This window comes from Manis pentadactyla, chromosome 13 (assembly GCF_030020395.1).
Source record: "Manis pentadactyla isolate mManPen7 chromosome 13, mManPen7.hap1, whole genome shotgun sequence".
Taxonomy (NCBI): Eukaryota; Metazoa; Chordata; class Mammalia; order Pholidota; family Manidae; genus Manis; species Manis pentadactyla.
In genome coordinates, this window is record NC_080031.1 from 32,978,697 (window position 1) to 33,001,065 (window position 22,369).

Here is a 22,369-nt window from a genome sequence, read left to right on the forward strand (position 1 = left end):
CAACACTTCCCCATCCCTCACACCTTCACATTCTATTGATTATCACATTCTGTTAATTTTACTGCTACTAGCATTTCCTGAACCTGCCCACCTCTCTCCACCACTGTTGCTATCACCTTGGTCTGAGCCACCATTAACTGTCAGCCAGACTCCTGGGTTGCTCCATGAACTTCTTCCATGGTCTGCTAGCTTCCTAGAGTTGGAATGCTCCTTCCCAAATACACATCTGATCACGTTACATCTCCACTCATATTCCTTCAAAGGCTCTATTACTCTCTGGCTACAGCAGACAAGTCCATCCAAGGTCAGTCTCTGCTCACGTCTCGGTACTCTCTGCTCTTAGGCTAACGGTCTGAGTTTAACTCAGTTCCTGGGAGTCACACGTTCCCTTTCCCTTCCGGTCTTTGCGTGCACTGTTTCTTCTGTCTGGACAACTTTGCTTACTTCGCCTCACCTGGCTGACTTCTACTTAATCTTTGGGTTTTAGCTTAATTGTTAGGTAGTCAAGCAGGCCTTGCCTGACACTCTGAAATAGATTTGGCCCTCCTCCCTCCACATTTTCCCAATACGCCATTTATTTCACTATCCCATTTTACATAATTACACATTCATTATTTTTTGTCCATTCACTTTATTAGGACAGGGAGCTGTGTGTCGTGTTTATCACCACAGCCTTAGTTCCTACTGCTTACTAGTGCTCAATAAATGCTTACTGCATGAATGAATGAATGAATGAATTCTTCCCCATCTCAGTGAGTCACAGTCCTATGCATTCTGCAAAGTCCAACTTAAAAACCTAATTTATAAACATTTCTACCATTCCCTCTCCTCATGTGGTATTTACTTAGAAAGCTTAAGTGTGTCACTGGCATCACTTGTATGATACTCCTTTTTTTCCTGTTTTGAGTTATAGTTACCTTTACTCTTCGTCATCCCCTTCAGTCTCCTGAGAATAAGTGCATCTAATCTCCCTTGATGTAGCCTCCCAGGGTCTAGTTCAGAACCTAGGACATAAGATATTAAGTGATATATGATTGCCTAAATCAACCTAAAAATCTGCTCAGGTAGGACTAATTAATAAACTGCAGGCATTTTACAGAAGTTGAACACTTTCAGGCAAATACTTTCAGTACATAAATGTGACTGGAATTAAAATGATATAGTAAAGCATTTCTCTTGGTTTTGACATTTTCATAAAAAAAGGATGGTTCCTCTTTGAAAACATACTTTCAAATATGCAACAAATCCCCAACTCAGAGAAATCACAGCAAGAATCAGAAAGTCCTGTTTATCTATTCTTCAATATACAGGATTATTCCAAAGATATCAGTTCTGATAAATTTTTCACCTGAAAATGTGCATGAATCGTTGTGCATATGCAAGATAATCCTGTACCAGATGTTTTATTGTCCCTTCTAATGTGTATCTGCAGACTTGATGAGCTCTGAGATTTCTTCTGATTCTAAGTCTTAGATTCTCCACACTAATTTATAGATGATCCCCTGAGGCATCCTATAGAAACCCTAAAGCTCAAGATTACACTTGAAAATTAATAGTTTGGTCCAACTGCCCCCTTTTACAGAGAAGCAATTGAGGTGCAGAAAGGTGACAAGACTTGCTGTAATGAAATCCTTCTCGGTTGTGCTCCTCTGCTGTACTGTGGTTCCTTTAAACCAGTGAACAGACTAAATCAGCAAACATATATTGGCACTATTTATGAGGAGTACTCATTCCTGGGTGCTATAGTTTAATACAAAAGTAAAAGCTGTGACCTTCAAAGAACTTATAGATTAACTAGGGGAAAATGCCTTAATAAAAAGTTGAAGAGACTACGCCCTGTGACCTTCCTGACCACTGTAGGAGTATAAATTAGACCTACCTGCACCCCCTGCCAGCCCAATCTGTTTCCAAGGCTTGGTTTGCTCTCATTAAGAGCGCCTTTTCAACACACTTGGAGTCCCTTGACCTCTCATCTGTAGGCTAATGTGTCCCAGTAGTTTTCCCCGGGAAAGATTTAGGGCCCCCACAGGGCTCCTCCCTGCCGCTCAGTTTCAGGGTTAGTGTGTGAGTTCTTCAGATGTTCTTCCTCTCCACTGCTTCCAGACCCATATCCTGAACATGCTTTCCCTGAGAACTGAGACCCTGCTTTGCTTTTTTAGTTCTCCTAAGGAGTGAACTTTGCCCTTAAACTCTGGTGCTTGAGGCCTTTGCTAGGAATTCCAAGAATTGCCTGTTGTTGGATCTCCTTTTTTGTTATTATTTTGTGAAGACTCTGCTACCTTGTGTTGCTTGTACATCACTTAAAATTCTGTCTTGCTTTCTGGATGTTCTGTTTTCTGGCAGCACTGAGGGATACATGTCTCATTCTAAGTGTAGTTCTGTGTCTTTTCTTTGGGTTTAACCAGGCCTTGCCAAGGGCAGCCGCGGAGGTCCTGACTCCTCCTGCTGGTGGCTTCTCCTCCTCTCAGCTGCTGCTGGACTAACTGAATGTGTTCTGACCTTACCTGAGTGAATATGTATTGTTTAGGTCTCTATGTCCAACAGGGAGTTGGAGGCTTGTTTTTGACAACCTAACTTGCAAAGTAAAACTGGAGTGGACTAGCAGCCTCACTTGTGCCTTCCGGGCCTTGCCTTAACTCTGGTAAAGCTGTGGCTCTGTGGTGTTCAGACCATCAGTTACTGGAAGAGAATGCTGCTTTGAGGGTTACATCTTCTTCCTCAGTGAGGAGCAGCAACTTTTGAAGGCCCAGCACATGGGACATCTCAACAGTGTGGCTGACTTTACCAATGGTTTGATGTGTGTGGAGGAGTGAGAGTCCTGCCTAGTTATTTAGTGTTGACTTACCTTTTTCTAGTTTTCTAGGATCTTGAGCCTCGTCAGGGACTCTTCTACTGATCACATGAAAATCAGGCTAACGTCCATTTCTCAATGGATAAAAAACCTGTTAGGTGAGTAACAGCCCCCATGACAGCATTTGTGGACAAGCCCCAACAAATCTCAGGGGAGGGAAACAGCGATGGTATGAGAAAGAAGCAGTAAACCAGCCTTTTAATTCTAGGCTACAGGTTTTTCTCCAATGGAAATTGAAGTGCGTCACAGCACAGAGGGGCTTAAGCCCCAGCTGTTTACAGCAGACCTCTATCAGTGTGTCCAGGCCTGTGTCCAGTGTACACCACAGGTGGAGGTGGCTCAGCTCCATATGAAAGGCCTGACAGCCCTGTCTGGCCTGCTTCATGCTGTCCACTTCAGTACCCGCACATGACTTGGAACTCTGGCTTCCTGGCCAATGCTTGCTCTGGAAACTGCCTTGTCTGGAGGGATGGGGGTTGTATTTTTTCATACCCCTTCTAATAAGACTAAATCTTTGCCAACCTGGGCTACATCTTTAATGACAGACAACTGGCTGGAGCCTGTCTCCAGGTCCACACAGGACCTCAGCTGTGGGCACTTCCTTCTAGCGCTTGTGGGATTCTCTCAGTGCTTCTACTGACTAACGTGACACACCTAAATGTGGCCTTGCAGCATGGGGACCAGCATTCTGTAGCTAACGGACAATATTCTCAGTCTCCCCCTCACTGTTCTGGGAGCAAGGGCTGTTCTCAGCTTGTTTTCATGGCCCGAGGGCCTAGATTCATGGTGATCAAAATCTGAAACTCAAAATGTTCAGGGATCTCTACATGTGAGACTTCCTGTGGGCTCTCCTGCCTCGTTTGTGTAAGAAACAAACCCAGGGTTCTTTGGCTGAGGAGTATCTGGTTTTATTTACCTCCTATCCTTTAACCTCAGGACCATTTCTGCTCTGTTCCAAACCTGACTAACCAAGAGTATGAGCTTGGATCCTGATGTGAAAGAGGAGGACTGTTTTGGACCTAGTAGGAGCTTTCCTGAAGTTGTGCTAGCACTAGATCCTTTGACTTAAAGGATGGGTGACTGATTCTTGCTTAATTATGGGGCTTGGATCAAACAGACAACCCAATACAAGCAATCTTAAGTCTGATTTAACCAAAAAGTATGCCAGGGGAATAGATTTCCTGAGCACATTTTCCCTCAGGAAATGCAAATGATGGCTCAAATCTAAGTGTATTTGTTTAGAACACCAGAAGTTCTCAGCTCTTCTTCAGTTAGTAATTTGACCGTTTTTCTACTTTCACTGTCCCTAGGTACTTCCTGTTCCAACCACCATCTCTGCTTTAGACTTGTCTAGAAGAACTAAGGAAAGTTCTAGATCATCTTGAGACCAAGTCATGCTTTATAAAACGGCACAACCAAGAATGCAAGGCATTGTACTAGCAGTAAACTCTTTACTGCAATTCTTTGTGATGAGGTCTGTTCCTCCACCCCCCACCCCTATTTTCTTTTCAAGAAACTGGAAAAATCATTGACCAGCCTTCTTTTTTTAACTGACACCCTTGTTTCATTTCTCATCACTGTATTTGCTTTAACAGCTAATGAAAAGGAAGAATGATCTATACCATTTGATTTTAGCTGTCACAGATACCTTCAGTATAGCCCAAGAAACTGAACTACTCCCAAGTACATGATGACTCTCCATTGCCAAGATCCCTCCTAGCCTGCCCCTATGTCCACCACCACTACTTAATAACTAGAAGAGCCTGGGACCCAGCCTAGGTCTTTGGTTACTGTTTCTGTGTCAACATTTCTGGTTCTCAGTCAGGTCTGCTTTTTGCTCTATTCTGATATGTAGCCTAAGCCCTTGTTCATCATCCTGCTTCTTATTGAAGTGCTATGGTGTCTCTCTTACTTCTAGTTGATTTTCTTGGTCTAAACTGAGCTGACTTCTGAGAGACCCTTTGTTACCATGGCTTGGTAACATCTGCTTAATACTCCTAAGTCTTGGTTTTAGCACTCAGACTTCTATCTGGACTGTGAACAGGAGACCAAGGATCACTTCAGTGATGTGGCACCTCCTAAAGAACTCCATTCCGGATAGAGCCTTTGGAGATTCCAGAGCTCTTGAAGCAGGATCCAGATGTCCAAGTATGTGCATTCATCCAGGGCTTCTTATATTCTAGAAGTTCCTGCTTCCATTGCTGCCATCTAATGGCTGAACTTGCCTTTAACACTGAAAGGAATTATGGCTCAGAGTTTACTGTATTTCTTTAGGTCCTGGACCCCTATTTCTTTAACATTTTGTCTCTAATTCCTTTTGTTTCCTGAATTCTCAGCCAAGGTTTATCTAAGTACCTCAACTCCAATCTCCTTGGGTTAGATTAGAAACAAAACAAAGCTACTGTCACGATACCACTTATATTCATTGGACTGAAAGGGCATTTAGAACTATGGAGGAATTTGTAATAGAGGGGATGACATAAGAAGTGTCAGGGACTTGTAAACCCCAGTTATTTTGAGGGTCATGGAAGATATTTAACTTGAGATCATGATCTACATATATCACTGCTTTAGTAATTCAACTTCAGTAAGTTTCTTATTTCAAATGATTTTTTTAAAGCTATTTCCATTAGGGTGTTTTGAAATTCATGAGGAGTTCCATAATCAATGCTAATTAATTATTAATTATTCACCCTGAGACTGTCAACAGGCTTCCTAGAGATGCTGAAAGTAAATTTTAGGTCTAGTTAACTTCCTATTAACCACATGGTACCATAAACCATTTCAAATAGGTGAGAAAATGATGACATCTAATCTTATTTCTGACACTGGCAAGCTAGAACAACAGGAAACAAGATAGTTAATACTGTTTGTCTTTTTAAGAATTAATAATATAGTGTCTAATACAAACTTAAGATTCTGGACAAACTATTATTGAAGGTTAAAAAATTATACTGTGTAAATTATTCTTGCATGTGCTTAAAAGATGCAACTATTGAAATAAAACATTCTTCATGTTGGTCACATCTGTATTTGTCTGATGGTGCTCGGATAGACTTCAAAATGTCACAGGACATTTTCTCTGCAATGGTGTTCCTAAGGAAAATGTATGCAATTGGAAAAGAGGAGGGACTTGGGGTTGGACTATTGCCTGTGTCGCCACTAACTGTGTGATCTTTGGAAATCCGCTTAACCTCTCTGAACCTCAGATTCTACATCTATAAAACTGAGAGGATAAAACTCCTATTGTTTGTGTTAGGATTAAACACCAATGTATGTTAATGTTTAGTACTTATACCTAAGACCTAATTACATTTATGTTTTATAAAACGAAGTCCTTTAATTCATGTGAGAACACCGACATGAATATAACTCACTTCCTTAAGTACTTCCCATTCAAACAGTTTATATGCTTTAAGTCTCAGTTGCTGCATCTGTAAAATAGGATACGGAGATGCCAATGATTAGAACTCATATGAGACATAGTTTTATGTGTTCTTTAATAATTTCATAATATGAGCACTGTATCACTTGGGTTTCTTGGTCCCTTGCCACTAATATAAAGCATTTTACATAAAATTAAAAATCCAAATACATCAGAACTTTGACAGTACCTTGACAGTTTGTTATTCTCGGACAGATTTATAAAGAGCTCTATATTGATGACTAATATACACTATTTTTCTTTGATGGTTGAACACTTGGAAGAACAGCAGGATTGCTTAAGCATGCATATTGCTGGGTTCTGGCCCCTGAGATTTTTGAAACACACTATAATACACTGGGTTCAGAGAAACCACTTAAACTTAGCATTTGCTTTTAGTTGACTCATTATGTTTAGTGAGATCTGGAACTCTGTTTTTAACAAGCACTCCAGTGATTCTGAGGCAGTCAGTCTAAGGGTCACCCTCTGAACAACATGCCCGAGGTGCAGTGGTATCTAACATGCAGTAGGGACAATTCAGGTTATCTGAAAAAATCCGATGGAAATTCTACTAGTTTTATCTAAAGCAAATTAATGTCACTCACATTTAGTATACTGGAGGCTTTATTAGGTCTGCATGTCTGAGTGTCACATGTCATAGACTTTGAGAGGTGCTCTACAAAGAGTGGAGTGGGAATTTGCAGGCAGGGGAGCTGACCCTGGCCCCCTCCCTTCCTTTGCTTTAACCAAGACATGATTTTTGTGCTTGGTAAATGCTTATATAACCCAAAAACGACTTTTGCAAAATGGACAAGTGGGCTAGAAAATGCTAAATTCTCTACACTGAAGATGAAGATAATTCAAGCAAAATAGAAAAGGCACAATTTCTCCTAGTATGAGGTCTTAGTCAGCCATAATGTAAATACAAGCTAAGACTGTCTAATTGGATCTAACAAAAAACCTACAAATTCAGAAATGATCATGACTATATGAAATATGGATTTATATCCAGTATAGTTAATGATGAAGCTTGCCCTCTTTTGAAAATATCTCTGTATTTTTGGGTCTTTGAGAGATTAATGATAGAATGGAGCTATCAAAGTAGTTACATATTTTTAAATTGTTTACAAATTAAGAGAAATTTTTTCTTGTAGAGTTAGTTAAGGAAAATACTTAAAAATCATTCATTTATCATAACCTTTAAAAATCCACAAATCCCACTCTTCTGGCTATCCCAAAGACTTTCTTGCATCCTGTTATCAGTTTATTCTTTTCTAATTGAAAAGTATTTTGCTGAAAAAGAATTACTTTGTCAAGTAGGCAGGTTTTCGGCCTCAATAATAAACCATGTTTTTGTGGGGTGGAGGATGATTGTGGTGATAATGCTTTAGAGTTAAAATCCTATGTTTTGCAACTGACCAAATAACAATCTTCCAAGTGGACTTTTATGGTTTTGTATTAGAAATTAAAGGCTGGTGCCTTTTTTTTCATCATCTTCTTCTTCTTTTTGGGGGGTTACTTTTGCTGCTAATTACTGCACAGGAATTCTTTCACCATATGACTTATAAAACTGCAAACTTTGCATTTAATTTTTATCAGCAGAGCATGAATAATGTATTCAGTCCTGAAATGTCATAGTGAACATCAAATGGTTTTACATAACAATTATGCATTCTTGTTGGGAGTTTTAAGAAACCAGAAATCCAGGGAAGCAGAAGAGAAAACAAAAGTTTGGAAAGGAACTTTGTCATTTACTCAGGAGGGATAAAATAAGTAGCTGAAGAATACATGGGGAAGAAACACTGAGAGACAAAAGTGTTTTTTAACTATAAATAGGAAAAAAATCAAAACCTATATACTTACCATTGGGTACAAGTGGGAAAAAAGTCAAAAGGTAGCAAAAGACAAATGGTCTAGGCGAGGGAAAAAGGAAAGGTGAAGGGCCCCCACCCGTAAGACGAACTTCCTGCTTCTCTTCTGGGTCTTCGGTTCCCGCCGGCACCACCCAAGGCCCAATCACCTCTTGCCCCGCCCCCAATCCCAGCACCTGGCCAATAGCCACCAGTCCCGTTGAAGTGACACCTCAATCAGCTTATGTCCCTCCCTATATAACCTAGTACTTTTCCCCAATAAAGCAGAACTCTCCGGTGAATTGCTGCTGTGTGTCGCTCCTTCCTTTCAAGAGGGTAATCAGGAACCTCATTATGTATAGGAGTTGAATTTGAAACTGCAGTAAAACCGTATCACATTTTGGAACCATAGCAAAAATGGAACAATTTTCAAGGACTGTTGGCAACATTTCCATTTTTTTCTGATGAGGAATCTTGAAGCAGGAATGTAAAGCTATTAGACGTCTACCTTTGAATGCTTTATTAGTTGATGAGAGTGCTCACTCTTCTGATATCCCTTTTTCTTAGGTTTTGAAGTAAACCATATTATGATAATCCAGCCAGATGATGTATTCAGGACCCTTGTGGAATATGCTGTTGTCTACCCAATAGCTGTTCTCCCACTTTTCTTGCTAACAGAACTAATATTAATTAGAGACAGAGCAGAGTTTCTCAAGATCTCTTGATCTCAGGAACAATGGGCCTCATTGCAGCCTGTGGAATTCACCATGACTGGCCCAAAGCAGTCAAGGCAATGCCACTCCCTTTAACTAGTGATTTGTCTGGGTGAAGCATGTGTAATAGTTTTCCATTGTTGCTGTAACAAATTAGCAAATGTATTATTTCACAGTTCTGCAGGCCATAAGTTTGGGTTGGTCATGTGGTTTCTCTGTTCCATTTCTTAAGGAAAGTACCAAGGTGTTGGCTCGCTGGGCTCTTATTAAGATGCTCTGGGAAGGATCTGCTTCCAAGCTTATCCCAGTTGCTGGCAGAATCCAGTTCCTTGTGGTTGTGGAACTGAGGTCCCCATTTTCTTACTGGCTGTTAGTTAGGGGTTATCTCTAGCTTATAGAAGCCCCTTTCTGGTCCTTGCACGTGGACACTTACAACTCAGAGCCAGCAATGGTATGCTGAATCCTTCACACTTGTATTCTGATTTCTTCTGCTCCATCTCTCTTGCTCAGCCAGAGTAAATGTTCTGCTCTTAGGGAATCTGTCTGGTTATATTGACTCCTAGATAATCTATTTTAAAGTCTGCAAACGTAATTATATCTGCATTTTTCACAGGTTCCAAAGATTAGAGTATGGATATCTTTGGGAGTCCATTATTGTGCTTACCATAGCATGCAACCCATGTGGCCAAAGAAACAAGGGAAGTCCATTGGGAGCTTCATGTCTTGGATGATAAGAGGAGACTCTGCTCCTTTTATCCAGCTAGAGAAGGTAGTTTGGGAACAAGATGTCTGGAGAGGAAGCAGTGACTCTGTAATCAGGAGACATCAAGAATGAGGATAAAGTCAACATACATGGTGGAGCAGGAGATGAAAGCACCTGGTTTCTTGATGACAGTTTTGAAAAGCACAATCAGTGCCAATGACTGCTTTTGTATGGATGGCTTGTCAACTGAAGAAAAATAACTGTTTGTTTAAGCAATCAGCCCAGTTTTCTGTCACTGGCAACTAAAGGCAATTCTAAATATGTTGCTCATCACCCTAATTTTGGAACTCTACTGTAGGACAGACCTCTACTATTCCATGCTTTAAAATGTAGTGTTGGCTAATCTGATTAAAGTCATTTATACTGTATTTCACTGTAAATGCCTTCCATAGTGGCACTAATCTTAGCTTTACCTTGAGACTGTGCTCAGGATTAAAGAGTCCAGGAAGAGGGTCCAGGGGTCAGCAAACTACAGCACATGAGCCAGATCCTGCTGGGATAAGCCAGGGAGTTAAGAAAGGTTCTTACATTTTTAAAGGTTGTTAAAAAAAACAAAACAAAACAAAAAACCATGACCAGAGACCATATGTGGCCGCCAAGCTGAAAATATTTATTATCTGTTCCTTTATGGAAAAATTTTGCTAACCCCTGCTCTAGTGACATGCAGAACTCATGTATCGTGAAGCTGAGAACAGGCTTTTACTAAGGAAAGAGTCATTAGGTCAGCATTTAATACCTTTAAAAAATTATACAGATCAACATGTAAAGCTTTTGGTACAGGTGAAAATGAATTCTATCATAAAATTAAATTTCTTTTTAATTCAACACTTATTATAATTTTATTATTATAAGGCTATGGAAGATACTGGAGTTACATAACAAATACAACAGAACCTTAAGTAGCTGAAAATTGCCTCACGGTATCATCTTCTCTGGGAGAAACAGCAAAAGATAAGAGCCTGTATAAAAAAGATTGCATCTGAAATTTTAAATGTATCCACATTTTTTCTAAGGATATGGAGGCAAGGGTGGACAGCAGGTGGTTGGAAATTTGGGCCTGTAACTCAGGAACAAAAGAGTAGAAAAGGAATGAACAATCGTTTAACAGCTACTTTATGTATGGCAGTTAACTATTATACCAATCCTAAAAGGTAAATTCTATTTTGCAGTTTCTACTTCAGTTCATTAGCTCTAATGCCCATCATTGTTTTCACTAAACTAAACTGCCTTCTAAAGGGAAGCCAGGGTTGATGATATGATTTGAGAATTATTCACAAAGCTCTAAAACTCTGGAGAAGCAGACAGGGAAAGGCTAAAATAAGAGAACAGGGTGAAACAAAACCTGAAAGAGTGCCTGCATTTAATTGTGAAAAGAGGGAGGGAAGCTAGTAAAAAAACTCTGAAAACATGTCATCAGTATGTGATGACAAATAGGGGAGAGGAGTTGCACAGAGGCTAGGCAATTCAAAGTTTTAAAAGGTTCAGTACCTTCAAGCAGAGTGGATATGCAGATGAAAGAACTGAATTTGGTTAATAGGAGGTAAGGGGATATGTTACATTGTTGTCCAGTTTGGTAGCCACTAGCCACATGTAGTTATTTAACTTTAAATTAGTTAAAACTAAAATTTTTAAAAATTCAAAATTCAGTTCCTTAATTGCCTAGCCAAATTTGAAATGCTCAAAAGCCACACGTGGCTAGTGGTTATCACACTGGACAACTCAAAAAACATTTCTATCATTAAAGTTCTACTGGAATGTTTTTCAAAGCATCTGGTAGTGCAGGAGCAAAACTACAGTGGGGAGATGGAACATGCTTTCCCTTATACCCTTCAGTACTTTACAATGTCTCGCTGATGTGCCTTTCTAGCTTGCACATGCCTCTTCACTTCTGCTGTTCAGTTTTAGCTTCACTCTCTCCTGGACTATTGCAATCTCTGTCTATCTGCCTGTCAGCTTCTGTTCTTTCCTCTTTCTAACCTATTTTCCATTCCTATTAACCATTTCTTCACTTAATAGCACTCTTTCAGTGCCACTTTTCCTAGCTGGCCAGCCTTAACGTTTACTGATAGTCCACTGTGGTTGGATTCGGATAGGGGCATTGTACCAGCACTGCAGGGAAGGGATTTCCGACCCACTCCCAAGTTTCCCTCCCTACATGCACACAGCTCCTAATACAATTTCTGTTATTTCTGATCTGTTAGTACATCTTTGCCCTTTCCGTCTGCCACTGCTGTGTTCTAGTTAATAGTTTAGTTTTCACTGTGTTCTTACTTTTAGTCTCTCTTCCCACGTTCCACCAGAAGCTCTGCCCATAGCACCCCGGCAACAGAATGGCATAGTCCTCCAAAATCTGACGCAACCCCTTTCCTGTCCAACCTCCCCCAACATTCTTCCACACACCTTCCTACCACTCTGTGGTACTCACCATTCCCCTGGTAAGCTCACGTATATTCACCTTTTTCTCTTTCGCCCATGCGACGTCATCGTTCACACCCCAGAGACCTCTCCCATCCTTCTAATAAGGGTCAGGAGGAAAGATGCGCAAAGAGCGGAGGGCGGGTGGGGGTGGGTGGGGAGGATTACTGACGCCGAGGGATACACCTGTTTGACTGTATCCATCTGGGGGAGTTACCCCAAATATGCTGCACTCACAAACCTTATTATAACCCAAAATAAAACAACTGAATTTTCACAGTATCGGAACAGCGGTCTACTGGCTGAAAAGCCTTCCGTAATGCGACTGGGGCGAAAGGAATTGTGGGAATTCCGGTCATCGCCCTGCAGGCTCATGGGAAATGTAGTCCACTTTTATCCAACATGGCTGCGCCCAGGTGAGATGCTGTGGGTGTACTCGCCGCAGAGTTCAGGGGTAAATTGGAGTGGCTGGCTGACGGAGCGAATACTCACGTGGCTAGAAGCCATCCTGAGCCGAGGCAGTTTGTGGCACTCCTTACTGGCCGGCTTGATGCCTGCAAATCGCCGCTTTCTCTTGTCTGCTTCTGCTTTCTCTTGTCGACCTCCTCTGTCGTGTACGGGCTGAGAGCGTGCATAGAGGGTTGGCTCGGGCGGTGCTGTGTTGCGGTGCGAGCGCGGTAGAGTGTGCGTGCCCTGGGCTGTCCCGTCGGTATTTGACTTGCCCCTGTTCGTGTTTGTTGCGGATCTGTTGTTCCTTTTGGGGTTGGGCACTGACGGTTGCAACTAGGAAGTATTAGGCTGGCCTTTCTGGGGCTTTTTTGACCCATGCCAGTCCAGTGAGGAAAAGGCCCCCCCTGGGTGAGCCCAGCACACAATCAATTATAATACAGTGTGAAAACTGCAGAGATAGGGATACACCAAATATTAATGAAAACATTGAAGAGAGACACCAAACTCAGAATTCTGAAGAAGAGGTTGAGGAGGTAAGATGGCAAGGTTAGTAGGTTTAGTAAGTATATGTCGATAAACGTTTATTGAATGCCTGCTAGGTGCTAGATCCTGTTCTAGGTGCTGAGTGCTCCATGGTGAGCAATACTGACTAAATACTTTAATATTTTACTTTCTATTAAATTAGAGGAGGCAAACAGAATAAGCAAATTAATGATGGCATACAAAAATATGGAGTAGGTATTCCTCAAAGAATTAAAATGGGGTGGTATGACAACTGATGGGGTCAGTTTTTTCTAATCATTTAAAATTTTCATTTCCTTTCATAGGTAATGAAATTTCAATAGTTACTAGATTCAAAAGTTAAAAAGCAGGAACGTTCCCTCTCATTCCTGTACCCATCTACCCATTTCCCCTTCCTGGTGGCAACCTCTATCACTAATTTCTTGTATGTCCTAGAGATTTGTATGTATATCCTGTATACCTGTGTGATACTTTATGATCAGGGCTCATTTGATAGGAATTTGAGTTCTTTCTGATCTTTGCTATTAAGTAAGTATAATTTACACACAAGAAAAGGAATATTTGTTTATCTGCTTGGTTGGTTGTAGGAACTTTGTTGTTCAAGGAGGGCAGGGAGAACACATACTGCCATTACTGTAGGGCAGTATCCGGTAGGCTACATTGGGGTTGAACTTAGCAGCAGAGCATGTGTGATTTCTAAATCTTGTTATCCTACAAAGTGTGCTTAGGCTGGATGGAATTAGACTGGATTCTCTATGGCTAATATTGTAGTAAATAGTGACCTCATTCCTGTAACATCCCGTAACTGGCAAGGACCATCCAAAGCCATTGTGCAACAGTGTAAATTCCTTGGCAAAAGGAGTGGCTTTGTTAGGAAGGGGGCACCTCCAGACCTCAGCTGCTGGGCCAGTGCATTGCCAAGTCACTGGAATGGGGAATAAACGAGCCTCCAAAGCTACACCTGTAATATTACTGCATGACTGAAGGAAGGAGAAAGGAAAGAGGATGAAGTGTGATCATGAGGCTCCATCTGCTGGTGCTGGACTCTTAGTGTTAGACTTTTAAGAAGACATGTTCAGCATCTTTTCTTTCTCATTTCTTCCACTTAGTCTTTCCTCATGTGATGTTTTAGATAAAAATTCTTAGTGCATTTCCCCCTTAATCTCCATTGCATACTGCAAAAATGCTATTCCAAAGATGACGATCTTGGATGGAATGGCGTAAGATAGTTCCTTTGAGAGCCCTCAGCTTTTCTTTGTCTTCATAAACCATTCTGACTTTGCTCTTCTGGAAATTAGCAGTAATGTAATAATAGGCATATTTAATCCTCATAACAGCGTTATGATGTAGTGCCCAAGATTAACACAGCCAGTCATTAAAGTGTAAAAACAGATTTTATTTAGTAACTACTGACAGTAGGGGAAAGAACTGAGCTTTATTCTGATTTGTGCAGAAGTGATTTGGGTGTTTTAAAGGGAGAGTGGGGAGGTGGCTAGAGGGGGGCTCCGTTGAGTCAGGGGTGAAAATTACAAAGGATTGGTCAGCGCATACTAGCTGCTAGCTGGCAGTTACCAGAGTTAAAAAGTTTCCGAAGTTTCTATCCTGCCATGGAAACAGGCTGGATCCTTCCTGATTATTACATTTCAAGGGAATGGCTCTGAAATCCTTGCGAGAGATACTTCTGAGTTGCAAGAGATACCTGTTCACAACTGTGAGCCCCTTTTGGTACTACTCCAAGGAAAGGAGATCAGGGGCCTATAGTTAGGTGCTGCTAGAACAATAGTAGTAAACAACAGTAGTAAAATTTCCTGGCAGCATTTTGAGTTTTCTCAGGCAGGCATTTTAATAATGAGCTGGAGTCATTCTAGGGGCATAGCTTTATGCTCCCAGAAGCCATGCTAGACTTCGGTCAAGACTTTTTAGTGCAGGGTTTGGATGGAGTTAATGTGCCAAGAATAGACACTATTCCTATTTTATAGGTGAGGAAACCTAAGCAGAGAAATAAGTAATTAACTAAGTTAACTAAATAAGTAATTCACACAGGATCATACAGCCAGTAAGTGGTAGAGCTGAGATTTGAACCTAGAACCCGGACCCTTAAATACTGTGTTATACTGTCTCATAGCAATGAAGGAGGTTCTGGATAAACAAAGAAAAATCTAATTTAATCCTTGTTCTCAACACATAGTCCATTGAAAAGGTATGAATATTAGAGCAAATAATTGTAATTAGTTCAGTATAAAAAAATGTCCATTCAGCTATCCCCTTTCTGTCAAATGATGATACCTAAAACTTTCTCTAACCTCTTCTCCTCTTCTTTTCATGTTGTCATCTGCCAGCCAGATGTTGGAACGCTATCTCACCAGTACCTCAAGTGTATTATATCCTAAATCTGACTCATTACCTCTCTTACTGAGCAGCTCCTCCTGACCTTTTGACTTTCTCTGTTTGAAATGACATCGTGAGTCTCTCAGTCACTCAGGCTCCGTCCTGTTAGTAAGTGATGTGTGCTTTCTTTCTCCCCTCACATCTGTGTAGTCATCAAGGCCTATTGATAGTACTAGAATTTTTCTTTTGCTCTCGCCCTCTTTTCCTTTTTCCTTTCTTCCTGTAGCCTCCACCCTAGGTCAGGCCAGCATTTCTGTTTGCCAAGCTGGATTCTTGCAGACCCTCTTGCCTGTCGCTTCCCTGTTACGCTTTCCCTCTAGCCTGCTTTGCTGGCCTTGCCTCCTCTATCACATGTGTCCTGTGTGTTAGTTAGGCTGGACTCCTGGCTGTGCTTTCAATAGATTTAGCATTTTTCCTTTATACATAAAGATTAGTAATTAGAATTTTGTTTATGAGCTGTTTTGGAATATGATTTTACTTCCTAAATTTATTTTGTTTGCTAACTTTGGAGATTTTCAAGTGGGTGAAGAATGGGATTGGTGGACCAGCCAACGTTTCCTGCTCTAAAAAAATTATGCCTGCCTCTCACTGTCTTTGCAGATCACATGCATTTCTGTTTCAGCTTCTCTTCATTGCCTCACTGGATACACTCCCTTCCACAGGATTTTTTATTCTTACTATCCTTAAATACTCAGCTCAAGTCTCCTTATGTTCTGAAGTTCTCCCAGACTTCACCAGTTAACATTGTTCTAATTTTGTTTGTCTTTAATTCATGTCACACCTGAGGACTGCATCATTACCACTTATTACATGAAGGTGTGTCATATTCTTTCATTGTTTAGTATTTGCTTTCTTCATCTAACTTGTAAACATGTTGAAGGTGTAAGCTGTGTATTGTAGTTGCATGCTGCAGAGTGCTGAGACCCTAAACAGGCAGGTGTGCACTCACCATTATCATTTGTTTATCCCTTCAACAAATGTATATTGGGCACCTACTGTGTGGTAGCATTCCTTCTATCTTGTAGTTTACATCCTGATGGGGGAATTAGGGTAACAAATGAATCATCACAAATTGTGTTAAATTCTGTGAACAAAATAAAATAGGCTACTATAATAAAGCATGATGTAGGGTCCTGATAATGTGAAGGCCTCTTTGGCAAAGCACTCAGTCACTACTTACTGATTGACGTATTTCAATAAAAGGAAAATGATTTTATGGTGTTCTTATATCTGTTTTTAAGAAATTATAGATACACAAATAGGTAACATGTATAGCTTAAAAAATAATAAACACCTAAACACTGTCTATCTTAAGAAATACCTGGTGATTTTATGTGTCTCTTTCATAATACATTCCTCTCCTTCCCCCACGAAATAACTTCTCTTCTGAATGAATTTTGTCTGTTGTTTCCTTGCTTTTCTTTTACTATATATGTATTTCTAAACAATACATGGCTTACTTTTGGGTTCTGAACTTATGTAAGTGGTATTATACTGTATATTCTGTGAATTTTTTGTTTTGTGGTTTTTAAATTTCCTAACACTGTTTTTGAAATTTGTCCTTGGCATATTTTACCTAGGACTTAATAAGCAAGGTGATGTATCACCTGTGGGTAAAATAGCTCACATAATAGAGCTGAAGCATGGGAACGTTTTGTAGAACTACCAGAGAAGCTGGTAGATGTTCTTGCTTGCTACTTTCTTAAATATTCCTTTATTCTCCATGCAGCTGTTTGTTTTCACTTCTCTTGGTTGGTGAAAGGTAAAGTTAGCATTTAAAAAAACTATTTTGTAGAAATATTTATAAACTCTGGAATATATGAATAGCATCATTGTAACTGTCCCTTTAGGACTCTTAAGGTTGACACTGTGTTATTTTTGCAGTATTGCCATGGACAGCAGCCATCAGAGTAATTACAAACTCAGTAAAAGTGAGAAGTTCTTAAGAAAGCAGATTAAAGCCAGGCATACGTTGCTGAGACATGAAGGCATTGAGACAGTATCCTGTGCCACTGAGGTGACCTGAAATTATTACTATCATCTGAATGTAAATATATTGCCATTTTAATGTGTTAGTCATATTTACTAGTAATTGCTAAGAGAAAAAGGCTGTAATTAGTCATGTATTACATCAATATTTAATAAGACTTGTGAACTTTCTATTTTGGGACTTAGCATAGTTTGAATTTTCATTTGTGTTGATTGAACTAGAAGTTGTGGGTATGTGTTAATAACAGTAACATTGTACAACTGTTTACAATTTACCAAGCATACTTATATTCATTATTTTATTTAACTCCCTAAAAATCCTTATGAGATAGGTGAGAAATCTAAGGTGCTGAGAGGTTAAGGTGTGTCCATTGATACAAAGTGGCTGAATAGAAAACTGAAGCTAGATCTTTTGTATCTTAATGCAATCTTTTTTCTATTCTTGACTTCACCTGTATTATAAAGTATTTTGATTATATGCTATAGAACATTTTTTATTTATTGGACTTTATTTACAAAGCCTTTTTATTATCTGATGGCAATAATTAAATTTATATATGATTATGAGACTTCCTGGGCTATGAATTAGAACTTAGTTTAATTCTTAGCTTCTCCACTTCTTTGGGCAAGAGTAATGCCCTTTGACCTCAGCTTTCTTCATCATAAGGACATAGTATTGCATAACATTTTATCCCATTAGATTGTTAGATTCTAAAAAGAATGTGTATGTGACAGTGCTTACTAGTCATTAAAATGCTGTAGGAATTTTCTTTCTGATTCTAAAGATAAATGATATGAATAGCAAGGAAGCTTAGTCATCGTCTAACTGAGGGCCAAAGAGATACAAATGAGAAGGTGAAGCTGGGATTAAAATTTAGGTCTCTATAGACTCTCAGGCCAGTGCCATTCCCTCGTGTGTGCTTACGGTGCCTTCTGTGCCGCATCAGAGTTTAGGAATGAGTAGTCTGTTGAGGGAGATTTAAATTTAGCAGGTTAGAGGCCCATACTTAGATTTTGTTAAATATCAGTGACTTCAGAGATTTTAAAACAATCCCTATGAAAATGATGGAATAGGTAATAGATTAGAATTAATATGTCTGCACTCACTTGGCTATTTCTGCCAAGAGCCACTGAAGCTGTGAGGTTCTCAGAGGCTTACACTGACATAACCTACTCTCATCTCTTCCCAAACGTAACTTGCTTTCTTTTCCTTACAGGGGTTGTGAAGAGAAATGGTAGAAAAAGAAATAGGTTAAGTTTCTTTACTGCCTCTGAAGCTTGTTTCTGGTTTAATCTGTCTTTTCTTCATGGTCTCTGGAAGCTTAAATCTCAACTTCTTGGCTTCCAAATTGTCATCTTTTTTGGGCTTGTTGATTTTTTTCTCCACAGTATTTTTAAAGGAAAAGAATGAAATTGTATAAGGACCTCCAATTATATATTACCCATCCAGAGGAGAACAAATGCACTTTTCATGACGTCGCACAAGTGTAGATGACTTACTTCAAATTTATAGCCATGGTGAAATTTTTCTAGAGCTATGATCTTCAAATTGTCATGATTGAAGATAAAAAAAATTCTGAGTTCTCTATTTCGTATTACTGGGAAAGTTGCTTGACTGAACAATTATAAATGAAAGAATTATTGCATTTAATTTTATTGTACAATTCATACGTAATAGGAAACAAGTGCCTCCTTTCCTTCCCCTACTGCACTTGTTTTTGTTTGGCTTGCCTTTAAAATTGCCCACAAATCACTTAGACTGCATCTTTGATGACTACTAGGATTCCTCAAGTCACATGTCACCATCTTTCTCATTTCCTGGATGGGGCACTGGACCCTTGATATTTATAAGACCTTTGCATTTCCTTAAATTTGGTAATAATGGAAATGTTTTTGTAACTGTGGCTGCATATAACCAGATTATTTTGGTACTTTATAAACCTCCTTGGATAAGGTGCAGGGCCAGCCATCTGAAACTAACTTTTATACCGTATTTTATATTATTGTATTACTGTTTATTATGTGTACATGTATGCCTGTATACATATAATGTATTGGCTGTCCATGGCAGAACAGAGCTTTACTTTTCTTAATAACGAATTTTTATAAGAATTATTACATTCTTTTAAAACAAGGTTATAGATATTCCTACTTTGTGTGTATGACAGTAATACATTATGTTCTTAATCTCCAGCATAGCGTGAATCGGTTTGGCAAGCTGTTGTGCTTGGGTCAAGTCTGACTTGTGAGCTAAGAATGAGTTTTACATTTTTAAATGGTTAAAAAATAAGAACAAGAATATGGACAGAGACTTACAGGACCTGTGAAGCCTAAACTACTCACCATCTGTCCCTTTTCAGAATCAGTTTGCCAGTGCCGGGTATGTGATGAGAGAGGGAGAGCAAGCCATCATTTGTTTACTTTTGTTGTACTGCAGTTTTGGGGAGTCGTAGCTCATAAATTAAAGATCTTAACACTGTATAGAATGCTTTATAAGTAGAAAGATGATAAGGGTACTAGGCCTTAACCATTTAAATGAAAAATAGAAGAGCTCTTCCCTCCCCACAAAATCCCTTGAATAAAGCTTGGTGCCACACTGCAAATAGTAGGAAGTAAGCATGAATTTACAAAGGAAAGAATTTTAATTGCAAAATGACTGAATTATTCAGGCACAGAGGAAAATTTTCCTATTTTGTGTTCAGTAGAACCTATAATTGGTTTTTCTTTGAGCCAGTACCTTTACTTTAGTTTTTAGGAAACATTGTATTACCTTGTTATATCAAAAGTGTGGATTCTGGAAACTTAACAGAAATAGGCTTGAAATCCAGCTCCCCCTAGTCACTCCCTTAACCTAATTTTCTGATTTTCAGTTTCGTCCTCTGTGAGGTGGGGCCCGTAGTACTCACTGTGTAGGACTGTTGTGAAGATTGTGTTAATGAGGATTAAGTAGGTAAAAGCATGTCGCGCACAGTGTCTGGCAAAATGCAAGTCTCATGTAACTCCTTATTCCTTCTCCTTTCTTCTATTTCTCTTTCATTATGTTAAATTTATGTTTGAACAGTGAAGGAGTTATCTTTTAATTTGTTTGTATGGTTATTAAAAAAGGAATATTTTACTGAAAAGGCTATTTAAAAAATTAGTAATATTTACAACATAGGTGTACTTTTTAATTCCCATTATTTAGTAAATTAATTTATGTACTTTATGAAATTAGAAAAGCAAGTAATCACTACATGGAATGCTTAGTTACACCTTTTTAGTTTTCTTAGCTATACCTTTGTAGAGATTGTACTTAAAAAAATCTTATTTTATCTTATTTAAAAATATTAATTTTATTTAAAAAGTTTATCTTATTTAAAAATAAACAGGTCAAAAAATAAACATGATGGTCCTTTCTTTTTGTTTCTTTAAGAGCCTGGTTGTTGCCAATGGTGGTCTGGGTAACGGTGTGAGCAGGACCCGGCTGCTCCTGGTCTTAGAGGCGTGCGGAGCGGTGGACGCTCTCCTGATGCCGCCTACGAAGCCCTACTCATTTGTAAGATACAAAACTACAGAAGAATCTGAGAAAGCCTGTGTTACCCTCAATGGAAAAGAAATAATGAAAGATTTAGGACAAAAGATCATTCTGTGCTTGAATTTTGTGGAAAAAGGTATATTATCATACAGACATCTTTTTAAAAATGCCGCTTTTCTTTTATATGAGTTTTCTTAAGTTGGGAGGTTCAAAATCGGACCCAGCCCCTTTTTGTTTGACAGACATTCTAAGCGTGTGGTTTTGCCTTTTGTGACCGGTAGTTGAAGGGAGGTGATTTAGACATTGCCTACTTCTAAGGAGCTGGTCCCACCAACCCAGCAATGTATTTATTATGCATGTTACTTGTTTTGGAATGCTGCTACCTAATTGTGTTTTATTTATTTAATGTTGAGGATTCAGATCACTAATTTATTTTTCAGTGTTTTCCCAGAAGTTTTCATTTAATTACTTAAGAATTGATTGATCCAAATGTTTATGTACCAAGCTTCATATTTATGGAAGAACATTGTTATTCACAAAAGATCCCCAAAGTTTATAGTAGCACTGTCCAATAAAACTTTCTGTGATGATGGAAATATTCATATGTTCATATCTGTGCTAACATGCCTGTTTGATTGAGGAACTGATTTTTAAATTTCTAAATTTCTAAATTTTAATTTTATTTAAATTAATTAAGTTAATTTATTTAATATAAAAGCTTTATAGGCTGATTTATGGAATTACTACAGGGATTATTACATTGTTTCACTACTCTCCCATGGATAGGAGATGTGTTAAGATGAACTTTGGTTTAAACATCTAATCTCCTTCTGTTATATTTATTTGCCACCTATTTAAGCAATTAAAGAATTTTGTTTAGATATCCTGGGGGTGGGTAGGTGAGTATAATCTGATCAAATTTATGTTTTTGTAAAATAAGACTTAAAGGAAACTTAAAGAAATTCCTTTAAAGGTATATTTTAAAAGTTATAATTCTCACTGCCTATGTATTTGACTTTAAATCTGACTTCACAGATTTTTAGAACTAGATTGTATTTTATGTGCTCATGAGTTTCTGAAAAATTGAATAGTTTTGATCATAAAATACTGTCCTTGGGTATTCCCTTAGGTAGTATGTTGAACACTTTAAGAAAGTGTACATAGTGAGTTTTGGAGTGTTCTTTATTTGAAATCCTACATTAGATCCATATGTATTTCTAAGACTGTTTTAATCATTTATATCCTTGGAAATCATTTTTAATAGAATGAATAGAATAGAACTGTGTCTGAAATGTTTTGATACTTGTTTTGGTATCTACCACCAGATAGTTGCTAAATAGCAAGTACAAGAGATTATTAAAATTTTTTTTAAAAACTACTTAGAAAATTAAATGTGAATCACCTGTACTATAAATTACCTGTCTTAAGGAATTCTTCCCAAAGTTTTCCTTATATAATTTGAATAAATAATGTAATGCCTGGCATATAGT

The 22,369-nt window shown here is 38.8% G+C and overlaps 1 protein-coding gene and 1 long non-coding RNA gene across 4 annotated transcripts in view; one reads left to right on the plus strand and one right to left on the minus strand.

Annotated features, from left to right (window-relative positions):
* LOC118921127 (uncharacterized) overlaps positions 1-12,598 on the minus strand; it is a 31,682-nt gene extending 19,084 nt beyond the window's left edge. Inside the window, exons 1-2 of one of the 3 annotated variants that reach the window (XR_008993417.1) lie at positions 12,027-12,598; positions 10,015-10,091 (exon numbers count right to left, since the gene is read on the minus strand). This is a non-coding gene — a long non-coding RNA (uncharacterized LOC118921127). Of the gene's footprint in view, positions 1-10,014; positions 11,917-12,026 lie in introns of those variants that run through there. The other 2 variants (XR_008993416.1, XR_005028207.2) reach the window with 2 other exon arrangements.
* Positions 12,599-12,657: 59 nt separating this feature from the next.
* Positions 12,658-22,095, plus strand: LOC118921071 (alkylated DNA repair protein alkB homolog 8-like). The gene is made up of 3 exons (XM_057490893.1): positions 12,658-12,999; positions 17,261-17,393; positions 20,778-22,095. Exons 1-3 carry the CDS (start codon positions 12,944-12,946, stop codon positions 21,075-21,077), a joined length of 489 nt encoding a protein of 162 aa, XP_057346876.1. The 5' UTR covers positions 12,658-12,943; the 3' UTR covers positions 21,078-22,095.
* The last annotated feature ends 274 nt before the right edge of the window (positions 22,096-22,369 follow it).